The sequence below is a fragment of the Crinia signifera genome, chromosome 5, assembly GCF_055691185.1.
Source record: "Crinia signifera chromosome 5, ASM5569118v1, whole genome shotgun sequence".
In the NCBI taxonomy this organism is placed as follows: Eukaryota; Metazoa; Chordata; class Amphibia; order Anura; family Myobatrachidae; genus Crinia; species Crinia signifera.
The window spans coordinates 330144621-330159296 of record NC_139221.1 but is presented as its reverse complement, the minus strand read 5'-3'; the positions used below and the strand labels follow the sequence as shown (position 1 = coordinate 330159296).

Sequence of the window (14676 nt, the reverse complement as noted above, 5' to 3'; positions counted from 1 at the left end):
ACGTCACTGATCAGCGCTCAGCGGCCACAGGACACCCACAAAATCACCGTGGGTGTAAAAAAAAATAGACCCCACAGCACCCTCCAAAAAAAAACAAAAAACTGCTGATCAGTGATGCAACACTGATTAGCAGTGAGGGGCATCAGGCACACAACTTTTGGTGCAACCTGACAGGGTATATATAAAAAAAAAAACCTGCACCCCAAAAAAGTTGCTGATCAGTTAATTTATACTGATCAGCACAAAAGGGGGGCAGCAGGGGGCAGCAGAGACAAAATTATATCACACAATATTATATTCTCTGACACAATGACGCTACAGCAGCAGCAGCACAAGCACCAGGAAGCAACAGCAACCACAGCAACCAGGAAGCACCAGCAGCTGGCAGCACGGATGCCACCAACGCTGATCAGGTCAGTATAAGGGGACAGATGGGCACGGAGACCGCTCTGCACGCTGTTCCTGACCGGAATGGCGGCTGCAGGGCTGTCTCCGTTATTTTCTGTGAGGTGTAATGGCTGTGATCGGTCCGTCGGTCCGACGGACCAATCACAGCCTTGGGGGCAGGTGGGGTGAGGTGGGGTGACCACCAGTGAGCCCTTTACACCCGGTGGTGATTGGTGCTGTACTTAACAGCACCAATCACCACCGATCCCTGTGTTACCGAGCGACGTTATTCGCCGGTACACAGAAAACGCTGTAATTGGCTGTTCACATTTGAACAGCCAATCACAGCGATCGCCGATGGGCAATGAGGGAAGATATCTGCTGTCAGGGACAGCAGCCATTGTCCCTCTGTCACCGCGTCTATAGACGCGGTGACAGTTTACATTCATGACGTACATTTATGCCATGTGTCGGGAAGTACATCCCGACCATGATGTAAATGTAAGTCAAATGTCGGGAAGGGGTTAAACAAAACAATACACACCCCCTTCCACATCATATGCTCTCTATTTAACACATTTCACCTATAACTTAAGTTGCAATACAGGCATCTTTCATACAATTCTAACCATCTTTCTCATATACAAATGTTCACAAATTAAGGGGGCGCAGCCCCTTACGCCGGTGTGAAGAGCGCCCATAGGGCGCAATGAATCACCTACTAGGATATATATGGCAGGTCAGTGACAGAGGTCAGCATATAGGATATATACGGTAGGTCAGAGGTCAGTATATAGGGTATATACAGTAGATCAGTGATTGGGGGCAGTATATAGGGTATATACGGTAGGCCAGTGACAGAAGAGGTTGGTATATAGGGTATTTACGGGAGTTCAGGGACTAAGGGCAGCATATACGGTATATAAGGTAGGTCGAGGACTGAGGGCAGCATATACGGTATATACGGTAGGTCGGGGACTGAGGGCAGCATATACGGTATATACGGTAGGTCGGGGACTGAGGGCAGCATATACAGTATGTACGGTAGGTCGGGGCTGAGGGCAGCATATACGGTATATACGGTAGGCCAGTGGCTGGGGGCCGGGTGCAGTACCGCAGGAGGCCGCCGGTGGCGCTGTGTACGGGGCTGAAGCCGCCATTATCAGGAAGTGAGAGGCGCAGGGAGGCCGCTGTCTGAGCCCCGTTCTGGGGTAACATGGCTATGGCCGTCCCCTCCCAGCCGCTGCCCACCGTCCTGGTGTCGGTTCGGGCCAGCCGGGAGGTAGCGGGGAGCGGCCAGGACAACGTGCTGCTGCAGCTCAGTGTGGAGGCCGAGGGCGCCCGGGACTTCCGCCTGTCCGTGCTGCGGAGCGAGAGGGGGGGCCCGGTGAGTAGGAGGCAATGGGGTCCAAGTCACCTGCCCCAGCAGTGCCCTCACCTGCCAGCTGCCCCAGCAGTGCCCTCACCTGCCAGCTGCCCCAGCAGTGCCCTCACCTGCCAGCTGCCCCAGCAGTGCCCTCACCTGTCAGCTGCCCCAGCAGTGCCCTCGCCTGTCAGCTGCCCCAGCAGTGCCCTCGCCTGTCAGCTGCCCCAGCAGTGCCCTCGCCTGTCAGCTGCCCCAGCAGTGCCCTCGCCTGTCAGCTGCCCCAGCAGTGCCCTCGCCTGTCAGCTGCCCCAGCAGTGCCCTCTCCTGTCAGCTGCCCCAGCAGTGACCTCACCTGTCAGCTGCCCCAGCAATGCCTTCAGCTGCCCCAGCAGTGCCCTCACCTGTCAGCTGCCCCAGCAGTGCCCTCACCTGTCAGCTGCCCCAGCAGTGCCCTCACCTGTCAGCTGCCCCAGCAGTGCCCTCACCTGTCAGCTGCCCCAGCAGTGCCCTCGCCTGTCAGCTGCCCCAGCAGTGCCCTCGCCTGTCAGCTGCCCCAGCAATGCCCTCGCCTGTCACCTGCCCCAGCAGTGCCCTCGCCTGTCAGCTGCCCCAGCAGTGCCCTCGCCTGTCAGCTGCCCCAGCAGTGCCCTCGCCTGTCAGCTGCCCCAGCAGTGCCCTCGCCTGTCAGCTGCCCCAGCAGTGCCCTCGCCTGTCAGCTGCCCCAGCAGTGCCCTCACCTGTCAGCTGCCCCAGCAGTGCCCTCACCTGTCAGCTGCCCCAGCAGTGTCCTCACCTGCCCCAGCAATGCCTTTACCTGCCCCAGCAGTGCCCTCACCTGTCAGCTGCCCCAGCAGTGCCCTCACCTGTCAGCTGCCCCAGCAGTGCCCTCACCTGTCAGCTGCCCCAGCAGTGCCTTCACCTGTCAGCTGCCCCTGCAGTGCCCTCAACTGCCCCAGCAGTGCCCTCACCTGTCAGCTGCCCCAGCAGTGCCCTCGCCTGTCAGCTGCCCCAGCAGTGCCCTCGCCTGTCAGCTGCCCCAGCAGTGCCCTCGCCTGTCAGCTGCCCCAGCAGTGCCCTCACCTGTCAGCTGCCCCAGCAATGCCTTCAGCTGCCCCAGCAGTGCCCTCACCTGTCAGCTGCCCCAGCAGTGCCCTCACCTGTCAGCTGCCCCAGCAGTGCCCTCACCTGTCAGCTGCCCCAGCAGTGCCCTCACCTGCCCCAGCAATGCCTTTACCTGCCCCAGCAGTGCCCTCACCTGTCAGCTGCCCCAGCAGTGCCCTCACCTGTCAGCTGCCCCAGCAGTGCCCTCACCTGCCCCAGAAATGCCTTTACCTGCCCCAGCAGTGCCCTCACCTGTCAGCTGCCCCAGCAGTGCCCTCACCTGTCAGCTGCCCCAGCAGTGCCTTCACCTGTCAGCTGCCCCTGCAGTGCCCTCACCTGCCCCAGCAGTGCCCTCACCTGCCCCAGCAGTGCCCTCGCCTGTCAGCTGCCCCAGCAGTGCCCTCGCCTGTCATCTGCCCCAGCAGTGCCCTCGCCTGTCATCTGCCCCAGCAGTGCCCTCGCCTGTCATCTGCCCCAGCAGTGCCCTCGCCTGTCAGCTACCCCAGCAGTGCCCTCACCTGCCCCAGCAATGCCTTCAGCTGCCCCAGCAGTGCCCTCACCTGTCAGCTGCCCCAGCAGTGCCCTCACCTGTCAGCTGCCCCAGCAGTGCCCTCACCTGTCAGCTGCCCCAGCAGTGCCCTCACCTGTCAGCTGCCCCAGCAGTGCCCTCACCTGTCAGCTGCCCCAGCAGTGTCCTCACCTGCCCCAGCAATGCCTTTACCTGCCCCAGCAGTGCCCTCACCTGTCAGCTGCCCCAGCAGTGCCCTCACCTGTCAGCTGCCCCAGCAGTGCCCTCACCTGTCAGCTGCCCCAGCAGTGCCTTCACCTGTCAGCTGCCCCTGCAGTGCCCTCACCTGCCCCAGCAGTGCCCTCACCTGTCAGCTGCCCCAGCAGTGCCCTCACCTGTCAGCTGCCCCAGCAGTGCCCTCACCTGTCAGCTGCCCCAGCAGTGCCCTCACCTGTCAGCTGCCCCAGCAGTGCCCTCACCTGCCCCAGCAATGCCTTCACCTGCCCCAGCAGTGCCCTCGCCTGTCAGCTGCCCCAGCAGTGCCCTCGCCTGTCAGCTGCCTCAGCAGTGCCCTCGCCTGTCAGCTGCCTCAGCAGTGCCCTCGCCTGTCAGCTGCCTCAGCAGTGCCCTCGCCTGTCAGCTGCCTCAGCAGTGCCCTCGCCTGTCAGCTGCCTCAGCAGTGCCCTCGCCTGTCAGCTGCCCCAGCAGTGCCCTCACCTGTCAGCTGCCCCAGCAGTGCCCTCACCTGTCAGCTGCCCCAGCAGTGCCCTCACCTGTCAGCTGCCCCAGCAGTGCCCTCACCTGCCCCAGCAATGCCTTCAGCTGCCCCAGCAGTGCCCTCACCTGTCAGCTGCCCCAGCAGTGCCCTCACCTGTCGGCTGCCCCAGCAGTGCCCTCACCTGTCAGCTGCCCCAGCAGTGCCCTCACCTGTCAGCTGCCCCAGCAGTGCCCTCACCTGCCCCAGCAATGCCTTTACCTGCCCCAGCAGTGCCCTCACCTGTCAGCTGCCCCAGCAGTGCCCTCACCTGTCAGCTGCCCCAGCAGTGCCTTCACCTGTCAGCTGCCCCTGCAGTGCCCTCACCTGCCCCAGCAGTGCCCTCACCTGTCAGCTGCCCCAGCAGTGCCCTCACCTGTCAGCTGCCCCAGCAGTGCCCTCACCTGCCCCAGCAATGCCTTCACCTGCCCCAGCAGTGCCCTCGCCTGTCAGCTGCCCCAACAGTGCCCTCGCCTGTCAGCTGCCCCAGCAGTGCCCTCGCCTGTCAGCTGCCCCAGCAGTGCCCTCGCCTGTCAGCTGCCCCAGCAGTGCCCTCGCCTGTCAGCTGCCCCAGCAGTGCCCTCACCTGTCAGCTGCCCCAGCAGTGCCCTCACCTGCCCCAGCAATGCCTTCAGCTGCCCCAGCAGTGCCCTCACCTGCCCCAGCAATGCCTTCAGCTGCCCCAGCAGTGCCCTCACCTGTCAGCTGCCCCAGCAGTGCCCTCACCTGTCAGCTGCCCCAGCAGTGCCCTCACCTGTCAGCTGCCCCAGCAGTGCCCTCACCTGTCAGCTGCCCCAGCAGTGCCCTCACCTGTCAGCTGCCCCAGCAGTGCCCTCACCTGCCCCAGCAGTGCCCTCGCCTGTCAGCTGCCCCAGCAGTGCCCTCACCTGTCAGCTGCCCCATCAGTGCCCTCACCTGTCAGCTGCCCCATCAGTGCCCTCACCTGTCAGCTGCCCCATCAATGCCCTCACCTGTCAGCTGCCCCAGCAGTGCCCTCACCTGCCCCAGCAGTGCCCTCACCTGCCCCAGCAGTGCCCTCACCTGCCCCAGCAGTGCCCTCACCTGCCCCAACAGTGCCCTCACCTGCCCCAGCAATGCCTTCACCTGCCCCAGCAGTGCCCTCGCCTGTCAGCTGCCCCAGCAGTGCCCTCGCCTGTCAGCTGCCTCAGCAGTGCCCTCGCCTGTCAGCTGCCCCAGCAGTGCCCTCGCCTGTCAGCTGCCCCAGCAGTGCCCTCACCTATCAGCTGCCCCAGCAATGCCCTCACCTGCCCCAGCAATGCCTTCAGCTGCCCCAGCAGTGCCCTCACCTATCAGCTGCCCCAGCAATGCCCTCACCTGCCCCAGCAATGCCTTCAGCTGCCCCAGCAGTGCCCTCACCTGTCAGCTGCCCCAGCAGTGCCCTCACCTGTCAGCTGCCCCAGCAGTGCCCTCACCTGTCAGCTGCCCCAGCAGTGCCCTCACCTGTCAGCTGCCCCAGCAGTGCCCTCACCTGCCCCAGCAATGCCTTTACCTGCCCCAGCAGTGCCCTCACCTGTCAGCTGCCCCAGCAGTGCCCTCACCTGTCAGCTGCCCCAGCAGTGCCCTCACCTGTCAGCTGCCCCAGCAGTGCCCTCACCTGTCAGCTGCCCCAGCAGTGCCCTCACCTGTCAGCTGCCCCAGCAGTGCCCTCACCTGTCAGCTGCCCCAGCAGTGCCCTCACCTGCCCCAGCAATGCCTTTACCTGTCCCAGCAGTGCCGTCACCTGTCAGCTGCCCCAGCAGTGCCGTCACCTGTCAGCTGCCCCAGCAGTGCCGTCACCTGTCAGCTGCCCCAGCAGTGCCGTCACCTGTCAGCTGCCCCAGCAGTGCCCTCACCTGTCAGCTGCCCCAGCAGTGCCCTCACCTTCCCCAGCAGTGCCCTCACCGGTCAGCTGCCCCGGCAGTGCCCTCACCGGTCAGCTGCCCCGGCAGTGCCCTCACCGGTCAGCTGCCCCGGCAGTGCCCTCACCGGTCAGCTGCCCCGGCAGTGCCCTCACCGGTCAGCTGCCCCGGCAGTGCCCTCACCGGTCAGCTGCCCCGGCAGTGCCCTCACCGCTGCCCCGGCAGTGCCCTCACCGGTCAGCTGCCCCGGCAGTGCCCTCACCGGTCAGCTGCCCCGGCAGTGCCCTCACCTGCCAGCTGCCCCGGCAGTGCCCTCACCTGCCAGCTGCCCCGGCAGTGCCCTCACCTGCCAGCTGCCCCGGCAGTGCCCTCACCTGCCAGCTGCCCCGGCAGTGCCCTCACCTGCCAGCTGCCCCGGCAGTGCCCTCACCTGCCAGCTGCCCCGGCAGTGCCCTCACCTGCCAGCTGCCCCGGCAGTGCCCTCACCTGCCCCGGTGGTGCCCTCACCTGCCAGCTGCCCCGGCGGTGCCCTCACCTGCCAGCTGCCCCGGCGGTGCCCTCACCTGCCAGCTGCCCCGGCGGTGCCCTCACCTGCCAGCTGCCCCGGCAGTGCCCTCACCTGCCCCAGCAGTGCCCTCACCTGTCAGCTGCCCCAGCAGTGCCCTCACCTGTCAGCTGCCCCAGCAGTGCCCTCACCTGCCCCAGCAGTGCCTTCACCTGTCGGCTGCCCCGGCAGTGCCTTCACCTGTCGGCTGCCCCGGCAGTGCCTTCACCTGTCGGCTTCCCCGGCAGTGCCCTCCCCTGTCGGCTGCCCCGGCAGTGCCCTCCCCTGTCTGCTGCCCCGGCAGTGCCCTCCCCTGTCGGCTGCCCCGGCAGTGCCCTCCCCTGTCGGCTGCCACGGCAGTGCCCTCACCTGTCGGCTGCCCCGGCAGTGCCCTCACCTGCCCCAGCAGTGGCTTCCCCTGTCAACTGCCCCCGGCAGTGCCCTCACCTCTCAGATGTCCCAGCAGTGCCACCTCCACCTGGCATCTTGTCCCCACCTTTGTCTATGTCAGCTGCCCCGGCAGTGCCCTCACCTGCCGGCTGCCCCGGCAGTGCCCTCACCTGCCGGCTGCCCCGGCGGTGCCCTCACCTGCCCTGGCGGTGCCCTCACCTGTCAGCTGCCCCGGCGGTGCCCTCACCTGTCAGCTGCCCCGGCGGTGCCCTCACCTGCCCCGGCGGTGCCCTCACCTGTCAGCTGCCCCGGCGGTGCCCTCACCTGTCAGCTGCCCCGGCAGTGCCCTTACCTGCCCCAGCAGTGGCTTCCCCTGTCAACTGCCCCGGCGGTGCCCTCACCTGTCAGCTGCCCCGGCGGTGCCCTCACCTCTCAGATGCCCCAGCAGTGCCACCTCCACCTGGCATCTTGTCCCCACCTTTGTCTATGTCACCTGCCCCTGTCTCTGTGATTACTGGCCCTTGTGGTGTGGTGGTGGTGGGATTACTGCCCCTGTCTGTGGGATTATTACTTGTCTGTGATTACTGGCGGTGTGGTGGTGGGATTACTGCCCCCCCCCGTCTGTGGGGTTATTGCCGGTCTATGTGATTACTGCCCCCCGTCTGTGGGATTATTGCCGGACTCTGTGATTACTGGTGGTGGGATTACTGACCCCCATCTGTGGGATTATTACTGGTCTCTGATTTACTGGTGGCGTGGTGGTGGTGGTATTACTGCTCCCCATCTGTGGGATTATTGCCAGAAAATGCAGGGATTTACCCAGGAATATGGTCCCAGGATGATGCAGGGACATTCCTAGGCTGACCCCTTATACACCAGCCTAGTTCCTGCTTTTTCTGGTGTGAAGGGGAGAGTAAACTTCCCCCCCCCCACCACCCCCTTTAACTGGCTATATCGTTTAACCGGCTATATCTTCGGAGCCAATTGACCCATATACATAAAACGATCATTTACATACAGTATCATATTGAAGAACTTTTAAGTGGGCTTCAAATGATTTTGGTCCCATGAAACTGGACCATTTGGTTCCGGTGTGGTGGATTTCTGCCCCCTATCTGTGGGATTATTGCCGGTCTCTGTGATTACTGGCGGTGTGGTGTGGTGGTAGTGGGATTTCTTCCCCCTATCTGTGGGATTATTGCCGGTCTCTGTGATTACTGGCGGTGTGGTGGTAGTGGGATTACTGCCCCCCATCTGTGGGATTATTGCCGGTCTCTGTGATTATTGGCCCTGGTGGAGTGGTGGAAGTGGGATTACTGCCCCCCCGTCTGTGGAATTATTGCCGGCAATGTGGTGGGATTACTGCCCCTGCCTTTGGGATTATTGCCGGTCTCTGTGATTACTGGCGGTGTGGTGTGGTGGTAGTGGGATTACTGCCCCCCATCTGTGGGATTATTGCCGGTCTCTGTGATTACTGGCAGTGTGGTGGTAGTGGGATTGCTGCCCCCCATCTGTGGGATTATTGCCGGTCTCTGTGATTATTGGCCCTTGTGGAGTGGTGGAAATGGGATTACTGCCCCCCCGTCTGTGGAATTATTGCCGGCAATGTGGTGGGATTACTGCCCCCCATCTGTGGGATTATTGCCGGTCTCTGTGATTACTGGCGGTGTGGTGGTAGTGGGTTTACTGCCCCCAATCTGTGGGATTATTGCCGGTCTATGTGATTAATGGCCCTGGCGGTGTGGTGGTAGTGGGATTACTGCGCCCCGTCTGTGGAATTATTGCCGGCAATGTGGTGGGATTACTGCCCCTGCCTTTGTGATTATTGCCGGTCTCTGTGATTACTGGCGGTGTGGTGGTAGTGGGTTTACTGCCCCCAATCTGTGGGATTATTGCCGGTCTATGTGATAAATGGCCCTGGCGGTGTGGTGGTAGTGGGATTACTGCGCCCCGTCTGTGGAATTATTGCCGGCAATGTGGTGGGATTACTGCCCCTGCCTTTGGGATTATTGCCGGTCTCTGTGATTACTGGCGGTGTGGTGGTAGTGGGTTTACTGCCCCCAATCTGTGGGATTATTGCCGGTCTATGTGATTAATGGCCCTGGCGGTGTGGTGGTAGTGGGATTACTGCCCCCCATCTGTGGGATTATTGCCGGTCTATGTGATTAATGGCCCTGGCGGTGTGGTGGTAGTGGGATTACTGCCCCTGTCTGTGTGATTATTGCCAATCCCTGTGATTACTGGCAGTGTGGTGGTGGTGAGATTATTACCAGTCTCTGTGATTACTGCCCTATGTCGGTGTGGTGGTGGGATTACTGCCCCTGCCTTTGGGATTATTGCCGGTCTCTGTGATTACTGGCGGTGTGGTGTGGTGGTAGTGGGATTACTGCCCCCCATCTGTGGGATTATTGCCGATCTCTGTCATTAATGGCCCTGGTGGTGGTAGTGGGATTACTGCGCCCCCGTCTGTGGAATTATTGCCGGCAATGTGGTGGGATTACTGCCCCTGCCTTTGGGATTATTGCCAGTCTCTGTGATTACTTGCGGTGTGATGGTAGTGGGATTATCGCTTTGGGCCACAGCACATGGCTAAGGTTCCTACATCCTGTCATAATAATTACCCCCCAGATTTTGCGGCGTGTGAGGCTGGAGGCTCGCCAGTCTCTGCCATGCACCATTTGATAAATAGAGAATGGTTTCATGTGTGACACTCTTCCTATGTGTTCGGGGTACACAGGAGAAGCAGAATCTCTGTAAGCTGCCTTATACAGTACATGTGGGGTATCTCAGGGGTGCTCCTGGGCGGTGCCTTCCTCTTCCCAGTGCTCCATGGGGCAGGATGCCTGGGGGAGGTGCCTGTGTGGTGCTGCGGAGCCGAATGTGACCAATAAGATCACACACAGTGCAGCCTCCCTCTGCGCAGCTGTATCGCCGTGGTGACTGGATGGAGAGGTCACATGATCCTCATTATCATGTAAGCAGACTGTCTCTCTTTGTCCGCAGGTGATCGGGGACTTCAAACTGAGAGATCTCTCCTATGAACTGAAGAACTGCAGATGCCACGAGTTATCGGTCCTGGCAAACCCTGGTGCCACCATGACCTTTCACTTTGATGACGAGCGGGAGGCCCAGAAGTGGTGGACGGTGGTGAGCAGCTCGCTCCGGGAAGTCAGAAAAGGTGGGTGTCGTGGTGTGTGGACTGTAACCTGTGTAAACGTGGGGCGCTCTCCTCCTACAGCGCCTAGTCTGGAGATGCCAGGGCTCATTCCGATTCGTCCAGCTTCGCCAACGTCACTCCGGGTGCATGAGCCAGCCTGCTGAGGGTGCAAGTTGCGTGTAGGCAGGCGCTGATCGCGCACACATCTCCTACGCCTACAGGTTTACGTTTTAATAGTGAAATACACATTTGCTGATACAGAAGGAACCTCCACACGTGGCAGACGGAACGTGGAAAATAATATATTACTGAGACTGCTCCAAAAAAATATTACAGGCTTCAGCCGGGTGACGGCTTTCCCTGACGCGGCCCGAAAGGTCACTTAGATGGTAACAGATGCACCCCAGCAATGGCCCGTCTCTCATAGTCGCACAGATCTCCACTGACGGCCATATCTGTGGGTGCCAAACACTGTCCAGCGTTATTATGCCTTACAGTGACCGAGAGACCCCAAAATAGCGGCCCTGGACTGTGGGGAATCAGCAGTTGGGGGGTGCTGCTGCTTTATAAGAAGGGAAAGGGGGCTGCTATATCAAACTGCTCCAGGACTCGCCCGGATTTCTTTTTGTTTAGTTAGAATGGTTGATCATGTTTTTCATTCCCCCCTCAGCTGGGCAGAGTCGGGAGACTATTCTGGCACCAAAGCCCCTTATACCCAATAAGCCTCTGGCGTCACTGGATACCCCCCCAGCAGAACCACTCCTGACACCCACAGACCTGTGCACAAAAGGTAAGATGCGTTGGCTCATTGTACCCATCTCCAGAGTTACCGCCAGCATAGAGGGAGAGCTCTATTATACTCCCTCCTCTACCACAGTACACTAACCCACACGCTGGGGTCAGGGTACTGTGGTGTACTGGAGAATAACTGTAGCGTTGGGTCAGTGTACTGTGTTATACCGGGAAATAACACTAGCCTGGGGTCAGTGTACTGTGGTGTACTGGAGAATAACTGTAGCCTGGGGTCAGTGTACTGTGGTGTACTGGAGAATAACTGTAGCCTGGGGTCAGGGTACTGTGGTGTACTGGAGAATAACTGTAGCGTTGTGTCAGTGTACTGTGGTGTACTGGAGAATAACTGTAGTGTGGGGTCAGTGTACTGTGTTATACCGGGGAATAACTGTAGCCTGGGGTCAGTGTACTGTGGTGTACTGGAGAATAACTGTAGCGTTGGGTCAGTGTACTGTGTTATACCGGGGAATAACTGTAGCCTGGGGTCAGTGTACTGTGGTGTACTGGAGAATAACTGTAGTGTGGGGTCGGTGTACTGTGTTATACTGGGGAATAACTGTAGCCTGGGGTCAGTGTACTGTGGTGTACTGGAGAATAACTGTAGTGTGGGGTCGGTGTACTGTGTTATACCGGGGAATAACTGTAGCCTGGGGTCAGTGTACTGTGTTATACCGGGGAATAACTGTAGTGTGGGGTCAGGGTACTGTGGTGTACTGGAGAATAACTGTAGCGTTGTGTCAGTGTACTGTGTTATACCGGGGAATAACTGTAGCCTGGGGTCAGTGTACTGTGGTGTACTGGAGAATAACTGTAGTGTTTGGTCAGTGTACTGTGTTATACCGGGGAATAACTGTAGCCTGGGGTCAGTGTACTGTGGTGTACTGGAGAATAACTGTAGTGTTGGGTCAGTGTACTGTGTTATACCGGGGAATAACTGTAGCCTGGGGTCAGTGTACTGTGGTGTACTGGAGAATAACTGTAGTGTTTGGTCAGTGTACTGTGTTATACCGGGGAATAACACTAGCCTGGGGTCAGTGTACTGTGGTGTACTGGAGAATAACTGTAGCCTGGGGTCAGTGTACTGTGGTGTACTGGAGAATAACTGTAGTGTGGGGTCAGTGTACTGTGTTATACCGGGGAATAACTGTAGCCTGGGGTCAGTGTACTGTGGTGTACTGGAGAATAACTGTAGCGTTGGGTCAGTGTACTGTGTTATACCGGGGAATAACTGTAGCCTGGGGTCAGTGTACTGTGGTGTACTGGAGAATAACTGTAGTGTGGGGTCGGTGTACTGTGTTCTATTGGGGAATAACTGTAGCCTGGGGTCAGTGTACTGTGGTGTACTGGAGAATAACTGTAGTGTGGGGTCAGTGTACTATGTTATACCGGGGAATAACTGTAGCGTGGGGTCAGTGTACTATGTTATACCGGTGAATAGCTGTAGTGTGGGGTCAGTGTACGGTGTTATACCGGGGAATAATTGTAGCCTGGGGTCAGTGTATTGTGGTGTACTGGAGAATAACTGTAGTGTGGGGTCAGTGTACTATGTTATACCGGGGAATAACTGTAGCGTGGGGTCAGTGTACTATGTTATACCGGTGAATAGCTGTAGTGTGGGGTCAGTGTACGGTGTTATACCGGGGAATAACTGTAGCCTGGTGTCGGTGTCCTGTGTTATACCGGGGAATAACTGTAGCGTGGGGTCAGTGTACTGTGTTATACCGGGGAATAACTGTAGCTTGGGGTCAGTGTACTGTGGTGTACTGGAGAATAACTGTAGTGTGGGGTTGGTGTACTGTGTTATACCGGGGAATAACTGTAGCCTGGGGTCAATGTACTGCGGTGTACTGGAGAATAACTGTAGCGTGGGGGTCAGTGTACTGTGTTATACCCGGGAATAACTGTAGCGTGGGGTCAGTGTACTGTGTTATACCGGGGAATAACTGTAGCCTGGGGTCAGTGTACTGTGTTATACCGGGGAATAACTGTAGTGTGAGGTCAGTGTACTGCGTTATACCGGGGAATAACTGTAGTGTGGGGTCAGTGTACTGTGTTATACCGGGGAATAACTGTGGCGTGCGATCAGTGTACTGGAGAATAACTGTAGCCTGGGGTCAGTGTACTGTGTTATACCGAGGAAAACCTGTAGCCTGGGGTCAGTGTACTGTGTTATACCGGGGAATAACTGTAGCCTGGGGTCAGTGTACTGTGTTATACCGGGGAATAACTGTGGCGTGCGATCAGTGTACTGGAGAATAACTGTAGCCTGGGGTCAGTGTACTGTGTTATACCGAGGAATAACTGTAGCCTGGGGTCAGTGTACTGTGTTATACCGGGGAATAACTGTGGCGTGGGGTCGGTGTACTGTGTTATACCGAGGAATAACTGTGGCGTGGGGTCGGTGTACTGTGTTATACCGAGGAATAACTGTGGTGTGCGGTCGGTGTACTGTGTTATACCGGGGAATAACTGTAGTGTGGGGTCAGTGTACTGTGTTATACCGGGGAATAACTGTAGTGTGGGGTTGGTGTACTATGTTATACCGGGGAATAGCTGTAGCATGGGGTCCGTGTACTGCGTTATACCGGGGAATATCTAGGATTAGGTACATTTTATTCTTGTGTAATCATTTGTTTTGTAGTGCCAGCATGTAGATCCGTACTGCTGCTGTGTGTGACAGTGTGTTATGTAGAGCCGGCATATAGATCCGTACTGCTGCTGTGTGGGACAGTGTGTTATGTAGCGTATAGATCCGTACTGCTGCTGTGTGTTATGTAGAGCCGGCATATAGATCTGTACTGCTGCTGTGTGTGACAATGTGTTATGTAGTGCCATCATGTAGATCCGTATTGCTGCTGTGTGTGACAATCTGTTATGTAGTGCCGGCGTATATATCTGTACTGCTGCTGTGTGTGGCAATGTGTTATGTAGTGCCGGCGTATAGATCCGTGCTGCTGCTGTGTGTTATGTAGAGCCGGCGTATAGATCCGTACTGCTGCTGTGTGTGGCAATGTGTTATGTAGAGCCGGCATATAGATCTGTACTGCTGCTGTGTGTGACAATGTGTTATGTAGTGCCAGCATGTAGATCCGTATTGCTGCTGTGTGTGACAATCTGTTATGTAGTGCCGGCGTATATATCTGTACTGCTGCTGTGTGTGGCAATGTGTTATGTAGAGCCGGCATATAGATCCGTGCTGATGCTGTGTGTGACAATGTGTTATGTAGTGCCGGCGTATAGATCCGTGCTGCTGCTGTGTGTTATGTAGGGCCGGCGTATAGATCTGTACTGCTGCTGTGTGTGACAGTGTGTTATGTAGAGCCGGCGTATAGATCCATGCTGCTGCTGTGTGTGACAGTGTGTTATGTAGAGCCGGCATATAGATCCGTACTGCTGCTGTGTGGGACAGTGTGTTATGTAGCGTATAGATCCGTACTGCTGCTGTGTGTTATGTAGAGCCGGCATATAGATCTGTACTGCTGCTGTGTGTGACAATGTGTTATGTAGTGCCAGCATGTAGATCCGTACTGCTGCTGTGTGTTATGTAGAGCCGGCGTATAGATCCGTACTGCTGCTGTGTGTTATGAAGAGCCGGCGTATAGATCCGTGCTGCTGCTGTGTGTTATGTAGAGCCGGCGTATAGATCCGTACTGCTGCTGTGTGTGACAGTGTGTTATGTAGAGCCGGCGTATAGATCCGTGCTGCTGCTGTGTGTGACAGTGTGTTATGTAGAGCCGGCGTATAGATCTGTACTGCTGCTGTGTGTTATGTAGAGCCGGCGTATAGATCCGTACTGCTGCTTTGTGTTATGTAGAGCC

The 14676-nt window shown here is 58.0% G+C and overlaps 1 protein-coding gene across 1 annotated transcript in view; it reads left to right on the top strand.

Moving 5' to 3' along the window:
* The first annotated feature begins 1514 nt into the window (after positions 1-1514).
* The window catches only part of SHARPIN (SHANK associated RH domain interactor), a 47865-nt gene continuing 34703 nt past the window's right edge, over positions 1515-14676 (top strand). The window contains exons 1-3 of the mRNA XM_083144983.1: positions 1515-1774; positions 9913-10087; positions 10737-10856. Coding sequence (XP_083001109.1) covers positions 1604-1774; positions 9913-10087; positions 10737-10856 — 466 coding nt within the window. The 5' untranslated portion in view covers positions 1515-1603. The remainder of the gene's footprint in view (positions 1775-9912; positions 10088-10736; positions 10857-14676) is intronic.